The sequence below is a fragment of the Morone saxatilis genome, unplaced genomic scaffold (genome assembly GCF_004916995.1).
Source record: "Morone saxatilis isolate NCDOM2014 unplaced genomic scaffold, NCSU_SB_2.0 Contig11, whole genome shotgun sequence".
In the NCBI taxonomy this organism is placed as follows: domain Eukaryota; kingdom Metazoa; phylum Chordata; class Actinopteri; family Moronidae; genus Morone; species Morone saxatilis.
Window position 1 is genome coordinate 1448802 of NW_023339663.1, and position 11511 is coordinate 1460312.

Consider the following 11511-nt stretch of genomic DNA (forward strand, 5'->3'; position numbering starts at 1 on the left):
AAAGGTTTATGATACTTACACATTTTGTTTAGTAAGATAATCTTCCTCAATGAAACACTTTTATGATGTTTGAAGCGTAAATCCGTAAAGTAAAAAGCTAACGTTGGGCTATAAACTACAGCACGGTCACATGACTTCAGTAAACTAAGATGGTGAACCAGGTAAACAACTGCTAAAACATCAACATTTTCACCGTTTCCAGTCTCAATGCTAAGCTAAGCTAATAGTCTCCTTTCTCTACCCCCACATTTATATGACAGTGGTATCAGTCTCATCAAACTCTGAGCAAGAAAATGTATAAACATAGTTCTTGATATTGAATTTGAATCCAGTGTAAAATCCTTTGGGAGCCCTTTTTTTTAGCTGTCAGCAATTTTAAATAACACAAATATTTAATAACTAAAACTCACAGGTTGATGTTTAAAGAGAAATTCTGTATTTTCTATTTAGCTAAATGACTTCCTGAACATGTTGTACATTGTTCTTAAATGAAAAAGGAGATTTAAGACTCAACAAGAGATTCGTTAGCATCAAGCTAACTCGAGTTCAAATCCAACCAGACCCTAAATGAAGCCGTTTACAGGTCCAGTTCAGCCCTCAGCCGAGACGCTGGCAGCGCCGACAGGCCGCCAAGATAAACCAGGTCTTTGTCTTATAATTGTACGTATCAGCAGGTTAATGCTTTGTAGAGCGACTTCGGCCAGATGACATTAAAATCTCACCGAACCGTCGGCTTTTGGAGCAGATGGGGAATCCGCGGCTTCAGGGTTTTATGTCGAATTACGTGTTCACGTAAGTCCTCATGCCTCGTCCTGCCCTCGAACCACTGTGCAAAAGAACCAACCAGAGAACAACCTGATGGAGGCGGCAGATGATGTTGCCCCGTGTGACTTTAGAAAGGGATAGAAACCATTTCTGATCCGTTGCAGACGGACTTCGAGTCGCTGTAACTAGACTGGACTACGAGCTTTTCTCCAAGTCCTCATCCGGTCTCGCTGCGGGGACCGGGTTTAAACTTTGTTATAAGGGTCCAATTTAAAAATCAGCGTTTATAAAGCTGGAAAATGTTTGTGTTTGCTAGCAATGATTACAGGCTGGTCAGAAGTAGAAGTACAGTATGTGTTGAAATGTGTGTATATAAGAGTGTTTAACAGGATACAAATGTCTATTTGATTATATGTATAGCTCTATTAAAAAGGTTTAGAGAAACAAAAAAAACAATTCTATGAAGGTTGATTTATAGTTGCCAGAGTTGACCCGAGGACCAGCGCAGTGGTCTCATTCGCCCCCCCCCCCATCCTGCAGAGGATGCCTTAAATAGCTCACAGCTCCCCTCCTCCACCGGCACCACCGTCCTGTAGCTCCGTAGAGAAAAAGAGCTCGTGTTTTATCTCAAAGTAGATTCTTTCAGAGCACACCTCACGTGCGCTTACGATATGTGCTCGACAGTAACCCAACGTCTGGAAATATATATGGTTTTTAGAGGAACTTCACTCTTATTTGGTTTCATATCACTCCGCAGCTTCATGTAGGTGCAGCTTTTTTTTTCTTTGAGGAGACAAATGAAACATACACAAGCTCTGTGTTCTGTGAACATTAGCCGTACGGAGGCTGGCACGGGACAATGCTGCTATAATCCTGTTCCTGTTCGAACTTATTTTAAAACCAACAGCGACGTGTCGGCGGGGGCAGAAAAGCACAGTATTTTTAAAGATTTGTATAGAGTTCTATGAAATTTTATAGAGGTTATCTGAACAAAACCTGTTCAACACGTGTGGATTGCCAAAAAAAAAAAATACTATATAGATAAAAAACGTGGATATTAATAGACTTATGGGTTATGTAAGAAGCAATATTTATTCTGAATGAATCTCCTTGGTTGTGTTTTATTTTCCCATTTTAAAGTTACATATCATGATCACTTGTCAGTGTTTTAATGAAGTGTTGCCTAAAGTAGAAACACTCTCTACTGCAGTAGTGAGATATTTTGGCCAATCCAGTGAACCCAGGTATCTTCTGAGGACCACCTTCTGCCTGACTCTCATCCTCTGAAAGTCTGGAGCGAGTGTATAAAAAGAGCAAAAAAATGTAAATTTAAAAAAAATCTCTCTATATATATCCGCAGGCCATCTTGGTAGGAAATATATGAAACCTATATATATGTATACATACAGAAATCCACCAAAAAGATTAGCGGTGGCTGTCGGTCCTCCGGCGGACCACCGAGCAGTTTTCTGTGGAAACGTAGAGCTGAGTAGACGTAGTAGGAAATCTTTAAAGAGCATCACCAGCCGTGTTCACGACGGGCACGGCTCACTAACCCACTTCCACTCCCCTTCAAAACACTGCTCCCACCTTCATCACTGTCCAGCATTCGGGTAACTGTTTCTTATTTCTTTTCTTTCTTTCTTAATTGATTAATTTATTTTTTTCATGAATAGATTTTATTCTTTGATTAAGTCTTCATAGAGGCTAAGATGTTTTCGGTAATTTGTGCAGAGACTTGTGTTCATGTTTTCTATGTTGCTGTAATTTTGTGCTACTGAATCATCATAGAATCAACTAATTACTGAAGTGAAAAAGAGAGAGAATTTTCCTGTAACTGCACTCTTCCTTCCCCCCCGCCCCCCTCGAATCCTCAAGACTTCTTGTATGGCAACCAAAATTCACTGTAAGAAATAAATATAATATTGCACTAGTGTTGTATTCCTCTCAGTCCTTACAGCGCGGAGCCTGTGTGCAGGTTTACACAGCCGACATATAAAAAGATGGACGACCTGACACCTCTCCGAAAGCGAAGCCAAACCCTCTGTGTCGCCCCCCGGTGGCTGACTGCAGTACAGCTCATAAAGCCTCACCGTTAGCAGAAAGTCAAAGTCAAATAAAGTTTTCCCAAAGATGGTTTCTGTCATTTTAGTTAGTTCTTATGTTCAAGTGTTCATTTTAATTATAAGTTTGGTTTCATCATATTTGAATATAATATTCATAGGTGTGTTTTCATTAGTGTTTAATCACCTGAATATAAGAATATATTACCTTAGAATGAGTTGTTTTTATCTACAGTAGCTGCTTCACCCTACACTACCGCCATGTTGAACCACCATGTTTCTACAGTAGCCCAGAATGGACAAACCAAACACTGGCTGACAGTTAGTTTTGTGGTTTTTGTGAATTTGTCATTCGCACTTCAAAGAGGAGGGTGAAGCGAGGGAGTTGCAACCTGTAAAACTACCACTAGATGCCACTAAAACCAACACACTGGACCTTTAATAAATTAATCTGTAGCTTTAAATGATTTAAAGGTCCCGGATTTTCTGACATCTAGCCCCCCTCCCAAGTGTGAAGGAGAAACTACGGTGGCTGCGAAACGCATAAAAACTACGAATCACTGTAAAAAGTGTGTGTAGATTTTACAGTGAAAAACTATCAAACTATGACACTAAAAGACTGTAAACTCTAAATAAGTTAAATACAGTTTCTGTAACAGTAAGACACAGTTGTATCTTACAGCAAAATCTTTATTCATACAGCATTTTACATGAATTTATATGAAATAAAGTCGTTATTTTTATATTCCAGATTACAAATTGCACAGAAAACAACCGTCAGATTTCATGGCAAACACATTTTTATCCAGTATTTATATGGAAGTTTCATGTGAAAAAACTTTTTGATGGTAAAAACCAAATAAAACTTAAACCGTAAAATCATCCGTTTTAATAGCCTTTTACTGTACAACAGTATTCATTACTGTAACGTTCTGGAAACCACAGCTGGCAGTTTTTTTTACAGTTGTAGTGTTTGGTTTGTCCGTTCTGGGCTACTGTAGAAACAGTTTAATAAATATATATTATTAAACTTAAGAGTTAATATAATATATCTGTGAAAGAGCTGACCTGCTCTGTATGAATAACGCCTCTCTCTCATTATGAACTGACTTTAAATGAGTGAATGAAGTAAACTGTACGCAGACTGCGAGACATCTGTGCAGCTCAACAGTTTGATGTTTGCCAGAAGGTAAGAAAGCACCTTTAATTCAGGGCGCTGTGTTTGTACCCGTTTACACTTCATAAATAAATGAAAAACCAACATGATGATAAAAGTGCTCCAGGATCTAAAATCAGGACTTACAGAGAGAAACAATAAATAACCAGTGCAGTAAATAAGGTAAATGAAACTGAAACCATACTGTAATATATAAATAAACAGGAAATGTCTTCAGTTTTAGTCTCCGTCAGTCAAACAGGAGGAGACGTTGGTGTGTTTCATTATTGAGACTGAACATCTACAGGACTGACTGAGACATATTCTCACAAATATAATGAAAAACTAACTGAAACAAACTCACTCTGGAAACTGAACTGAAATATACACTGACTGATTTACTGTCAGTAAAACAATGACGTTTGTTTATTTCTATAATAACTGAAATCAAAGAAATGGATTCATCATTGAGCTTCAGGCAACACACAGAAACAGATAACATAAAATAAACCAATATACAGTTATTTATATACATATACAAATGATTCAGCAGTGCATTTTGTGAATCCAGGTAACAAATTTACTCCAGTTTATTAAACTTATTGCTGTCTAATAAACAGTTCTGTAATAAACTTCAGTTTATGTTCAGACACAGTTTAAAGCAACGATTCCAACAGATAAATACAAGATTGACAGATTTTATCAGAACATTTAGCAGATGAAACACATCGTTGTGAATCTTTGCTAATCATCTTTTCAGATTCTTTTTGAATATAGATAATGTCGATATTGACTGTAGTGATGGAAGCAGATGGATATTGATGAAGTCCTCAGCAACCTTCAGAGAGCTCTTTTCTATCATTGAGTAAAAGTGACATATTTTATGGATATTTCACATTATATTTAATGCAGGAAGTGTACTACCAGAGATTGGGGTGAATGCTGAGCAGATTATTGATCAGAGATGAGTTTTCCTGATATTTTTAGTGACTTTTTTATACAATTTATTCAAAGTCTGTATTATTTGTATCATTTGTAACAATCATACAGACTTTAATAGACTTATTGATTGACAGATTCAGTGTTTTCAGCTCTTTGGCTGTTTTCTAATGCAGGATGAAGCTGTTTATCACAGACTGAAGACTGTGAATATAACTTGTGTTCAGGTCTTCATTTTTGTTACAAAATATTATAAAACTAGGTTTATTTATATTTAGAGAGAGTCTATTCATCTGAAACAGTTTTTTAATCTTCCACTGTGTCTGAATGTCTCATGCAGCAACTTTTTCTTAAATTCCTCTCATAATGTCTGTTAAAGAAGCTCTCAAGCATTCTTAAAATGTTCTCTATCCTGATAGAAATCCCAGAATTCAGTGAGCATCAACAAAAAAAGAATAAATCATAGATACGAACAGAAAATAGGGAGTTAGTGGTCGAGCCTGAGCAGAGACTCTCACATAAATCTGTCAGCTGATCAATAACGAGACCTGTCTCACTCATTCTGTCCACCAGAGGACGCTGATGGGTTTATTCCACCTGTAAAATGTACACAGTCACAGTTCTTAATAAATCTGACAAATATATTTCATTTATTTTACATCCTAATTGTTGGACATTGATAATCAGCCTCATAAATCCACAGACAGTCAGACTCAGTGGTTAAATAGTTTCACTCTCCTGGAGTACATGTAGTTTGTGTGTTATCATTTCTGTATTTGGGATTATTTAGCAGACATGAACCAGGAAGAGGAGCTGCTGCTGAGACCATCATCATCATCTTCATCATCTTCATCACCCAGCCCACCGCACTGCAGCAGCTCACTGAGGTGAGACAATCCGCTCAGCTCAAACGAGTCCATCGAGCCAATCAGAAAGAAGATTGATCATAAATCAGATCCTCCTTTGGACCTTTATTGTGGCTCCGAATCAGGAGAGAAAAGATGAGATTCTGTGGGATTTGTGCTGTTTAAGTCATGAAAAAATCCAATTTGAGTCACTGCAGTCTGAATGTGGCCTCAGTAGAGTAAACTGCGTCTCAGAGTCTCCGTCGAGTGATTTGTGTTTTTAAATGAAGGAATTTACATCCTGAAAGAAATATTCAGATCCTTTACTGTAACTGACAGAAAAATAACACAGAGTTAAATACTCCACTGCAGTAAAAGTCCTGCATTCAAACTCTTCAGTAAAAGTACAAAAGTAAAAGTCCTCTTTATGGAGCAGAGTGGCTCCTTTCAGTGTTACATTATTATCTAGAACACCGGTTCTCAACCTTTTTCCTTCAGGACGCCTTTTCTGTCATTTAGTTCAAACCTGAACAATGAACCCAAACAGTGAACTCAGTAACTGCAGCAAGTTTGTGAAAAACCAGAGATTTGGATTAATTCTGAGCAGATTATTTCCTGGTACAGAACTTTTTATAGAATTTCTCTATGTATTATGGATTTTTAAAATAATTTTGAACTATCATACTTCTTCGTCTTCTCTTTTGACTAATAGATTGTTCCAGTAGACAGTTTACTAAATGAACCAGATGCTGAGATATCGGTCTGATGTGTGTTAATAAAGTTTTCCAGCACGTTTTAAAATCCAGAGGATCTTGTGATGAAGCTTTGGCATCCTGGTTGGGAACCACTGATCTATTCTATTCTATTCTATTCTATTCTATTATTGGCTGTAAGCAGCATATTACTGTTGTAGATTTCCAATACGGAGCTAAAGTATTTCTAACAACTACAAACTGTTGAACCCATCAGACGTCATTATACTGTAAGTTCATCAGTGTTGTATGTGACTTACAGTAAAAGTACAATTACTCAAATAGTGTACTTCAGTACTAAATTGAGGTTCCTGTACTCTACTTGAGTATTTCCATTTTATTATACTTTAATTAGAAGTACATACTTTTAGGTGCATATATTCAGCAGCCGTAGTTCCGTTATTCTTATGATCAGTATCAGAACAACTCATCAGGTAAATAAAAGATTAGTATTGCTGACATGTTAATGCATTAGAAATAATCAAATATAACGATGATGTAATACTTTAGGTAGTAATATTTCTTAATGTTGCAGGACTTTTTACATCAGTAAATTATCTGATTAATTAGGATCTGCAGAATAACAGCATTAAATAAATGTAGTCCAATAGAAGAACTACACAAGGGAAATACTTGGAGTCCCACCAAAAACTGGAGTTATTCTAGATTGTTCTTATTGTCAATAAATCATCTGTCTGTTAGTACTCAGCCAGTTTAGTGTCACATTAATGTCATTAGTCCTGATATAGTATCATGTAAATAGCATTTTAATTTTTGCAGCTGCTCAAAGTGGAGCTCATTTAAAATGCTTTATGTTAGCAAGTTTAATCTCTAACAATGAATCCTATTGCAAAGTAATAGTGGCATAAATAATATTATAGTAACACAGGTTTGAGATTTACAGCAGCACTACCTGAAAGGTTATTTTAATGAGGTTGGAATATTAGTATGTTTCTAATATTAGTTACTGCAACTCAATTTTAGTGGAAAAAACACTGTTAACGTCAGTTATTGAGCTTGAATATTATTTATTAGGTTAAAATTGAACAAACTAATAAGTACTGGTTTGACCCACAAAAATACAAGTTGTAGTGAAAACAAAAAGTGTTCATTTACAGCTTGAGGACGTTAAAATAACTCAGCCAAAACAAACTCATCATAATAGTTTATTTATTGAAACTAAAAAAAAAGAACAAGCAGGTAATGATGTGACTCGAGCAAACAGAAGTACAGATAAAAATAATGCATTTGAAAAGGTCACTTTTATTATAAAACCCCAAAGATGAATTTAATGAAAGCCCTCTCACACACACACTCACTCACACACACACACACCTGTTTCAGCTACACTACTGCGATCCACAGACGAGCTGCTCGTCCGTCAGGAAATAATTAGTGTTTGTCGGATCCACCAAAGCCCCGCCCCTTAATGACGGGGCCCGCCTGGACTGCGGGTTTCTGAAGGTCAGCACGCGTCGTTTGGTCATGAGGGATGTTAGTGTGTGCGTACCGACGTATTCTGACAGAGACCCCGCCCCCCCCACGAGCATTCAGCAAGACACAAACACAAACGTCTCGTCCACACCCGAAGAAAACCCACAGTGACGCAACAAAAATACGTTTTCTATAATTTCTCAATCGTATGATCTCTCTGTACATGATTCTGAGCAACAGTTAAAGAGGATTAAAATAATACTATGAGCTGTAGTGCAACACTATGGCCCCGTTTCTCTGAGAGTATTGATCGTTTATAGTCAATATAAGCAGAGAGCAGCCTGAGCCCGGCGAGCAGGCTGCGTAGAGGCTCTGCTCTTTGGTGACTAACGCGTGTGAAGCTCTACATGCAGCTCCCGCTCAGCCAGACGCATTCTGCAGCTTTAAAGTGTAACAAGCTCTCTGAGGAGAACGACTCCTCCCTGTCTGCTGCTGCACGGAGGGAGACGGGTGAATCTGAGTGGAGGAGGGATGGAAGAAGGGAGCAAAGGAAAAAGCCAGCGAGGAGACCTGAGGATGTCGAAGCGGTAAGATGAGGTGAAGAAAGAGAAGACCGAAGTGTGAAAAGGAAGTTGTTTTTTTTGTTTTCTTGCACGAGGACGGGGACACGGGGCTCGGGGGGCGTCATCATTGCCGAACCTCCACGTAGTTGGCCGGGAACAGGCCGTAGGCGCCTCTGCACACGCCTCGCCACCAGCCCTCGTCGATCATCTCGATGTTGGTGATGATGTCGTCGGGGTCGAAGGAAATCTCGTCGTCGCCGGCTGAGGCAGAAGAAGAGGTTGGAGCATTAGATGAAGGCTTTTAAAGACCAGTATGAATTCTGTTTGAGGCGAACGAGATCCAGAGACAGAAGCTACTGATCCTGAGTCAGTGCGGCTCTCCATCAGAGGCCAGTGACCACGACAGCCTCACCTGCTTGGTAGTCGTACAGGGCCACCGCCGTCACCCCGAGGTCCTCGCCGTACTCGTACTGCTGGCCGTCTGCAACAAGATCACAGTTTGTTAGTTCCAGTAAAGACTACAGACGTCTCTGGAAGGATCTTCTCTCCAGGTGTTTCTCTTGAACTCTGGGGGGTTTCTGGATTAGTGTTATCCATACTGTCAGTGAGCTAAAGACATCAAAGTTTCTGTTGAAACAGAATACAATTTAACTCTAAAACTATCTGACAGGGACTTTCTACCTTTGTGGACGATAAAGAATAATCTGTTAACAGTCTGTCACTGACTCTTCACAGAGTTTATCCTAATGAGTTCTGTATGGAGCCTAAATGCTGAGAGAGTTTCACCTCCTGTCGCAGCCTCCTCGGGGGTCTGGTACAGCTCCTGCTCCTCCGGCTGTGTGTACTGGTTCTGTGGCTCCGCCGCGTACAGCTGCTCTCCGTTCTCCTCGGCAGTCTCGTAGGTCGGTTCCTCTGTGTTCTAACAAAGATGTTCCATGTTAATGAGTTAACAGCGTCACAGTGAGAGAACAGATGAGTAAAAGCTCCAGTGTGCTTCTGTCCTGTCGGGTTATATTATTGAGGTGGATGTGTGATGACCCAAACATGTTTCCATACAACAGGAATAACAGAAAAGGTTGCTGCTTTTTTTTACTGTAATAATCAATAAAGTTTCCAGCACCTGTGACCTGCTCCTCTGCATAACCAGTTCCCTCGCAATGTTAAAACACTTTAAGTCTTTGTAGCTTTAGAGGGAAACCTCTGTGTTTTTGTGTCTATATGACTAACAGGGACAATATTTGACGTTGGTCCAGTATTGAGACGGCTGCAGTGTAATCCTTACGGGCAAACTGCACGCCGTCAGAGTACGTCCACTAAAAGTGTTTGTTTAGGCGAGTTTAGCGAGTTGGATGTGACAATATTCTGCCTCTACCTGCTGTTTCTCAGCGCTCCTCTCCTGATATTTTCACATTCATTAAAACTCAACAGAGGTTTTAGTCAATGGACGCTGGTTAAACAAACACAATCAGTCTTTAATAAAGCGCTCTCTCAGACAGTCAGCAGGGTCCAGGCTGAACGGTAACCACCCTGTCTCACCTCGTATGTCGGGGCAGCAGCTGGCTGGACCGGTGGAGTCGGGCTGGGGGTGGGACTGGGACTCGCAGCAGGGACGGGGGAGGGGGCCTTGGGCGTGGCTTCGATTTTACGCCGCGCCTCCTCTTGCTCCTGCTTCTCCTTGGCCTGCCGACGCGCCCGCTCCTCCTCGGCCCTCTTCCTGTCCTCCTCCTCCTTCTGCTTGGCGATGTTCTCGAAGCGGGCCTTGATGCTCCCCGTGCTGCTGCCGGCTGCGGAGAGGAACATCGGAGAGTGAAGACACGACGCAGCGAGTTCACGCTACGGTTCAAACACAGCTGACGTTGATGAGAACTCACCGGCCTCCACAGGTTTGGTTTTCTGGTAAGACGGGCTCGGCTTCTCCACCTCATCGAAAGTCCCGGCGCTCTGTGGAACCGGAGAGACACAGAGTGTTTTTATAATGCAAAGAACTGTCCTGAATGTGTTGTTGATGTTTTCTGAAGCCTAGAAGGTACTGGAATAAAACTGTAACATTTGTATCCACACAGAGTGGACAGAGAACACAGCAAACTTAAGATTTGCTGCAGTCAGGTACTCTAGTCACTATATTAACTGTATTTATTCATTATGTAAAACCAGGAGGCGTTGCTGTTTACTCAGGTACAGTGTTGCAGGTGGAGGCTGGGGTTTTTGCCAGTTTAGACCACTATCACTTGTCCCTCTAACTTTTATTTTACAAGAAAAATGGATCCATAATTTCCAGTAAACTCCAAATAGATTGAGAAAACAACTAAATGATTAAAAGTTGGGAGAGTATTTTTTGAACACGGCCGCAGATCTTTACCTGTTCCAGGTGTCGCCTTCGGATGGCGTGACAGGAGTGGAGGGAGTGAAACAGACTGTATGGCTACATTCACACGGCAAACCTCAGCACTCAATTCGGATTTATCAGATTCAGATTAGTTTTTAAATGTGGCCCACATCAGATTCCAGTCTGAACAGGTTTAAGTGACCTGCATGGTAATCTAGAGTAACTTAAAGGTCTCATGAATTCTGATAAGACTGTTCACAACCTGAATCTGGTTTGGACCACATATGAAAGTGAACCAAATCAGAACAGAAAAGATCAGATTGTGTGTGAGTTGTTCACACTGAAAAACAGATCTGATTTGGGCCACTGTGGCCGGCAGTCTGAATGCAGCCTTTGGTTTATTTACAGCAGTCAGCCACAACAGTGTGAATTATACATAAGTGCAACAAAAGGAAGGCAGTGTGATCAGTTTGTTGAACAAGCAGAACACAAACTATCAGACTCTGGCCACTCTGCAAGCACAAACCGGCTACGTGCTACGTGCTACATGCTACGTGATATTTGGTCATTACTGCAACGTTCTTATGGGAGGGTTATTGCTTTTCACTATCTGTGGCATGGTAATGCTTTATTTTAGAGTAAAGAGACAACACACACACACAGACACA

General features: G+C 40.2%; 1 protein-coding gene across 4 annotated transcripts in view; it reads right to left on the minus strand.

Annotated features, from left to right (window-relative positions):
• Window positions 1-7673: 7673 nt before the first annotated feature.
• Window positions 7674-11511, minus strand: part of LOC118342937 (src substrate protein p85-like) — a 12715-nt gene continuing 8877 nt past the window's right edge. For all 4 annotated transcript variants that reach the window (XM_035681650.1, XM_035681659.1, XM_035681641.1 and 1 more), the window contains 5 exons: window positions 10389-10458; window positions 10054-10301; window positions 9304-9436; window positions 8930-8998; window positions 7674-8778 (listed from right to left, as the gene is read on the minus strand). In XM_035681650.1, the coding sequence (XP_035537543.1) occupies window positions 8642-8778; window positions 8930-8998; window positions 9304-9436; window positions 10054-10301; window positions 10389-10458 (657 nt within the window). In that variant the 3' untranslated portion in view covers window positions 7674-8641. The remainder of the gene's footprint in view (window positions 8779-8929; window positions 8999-9303; window positions 9437-10053; window positions 10302-10388; window positions 10459-11511) is intronic.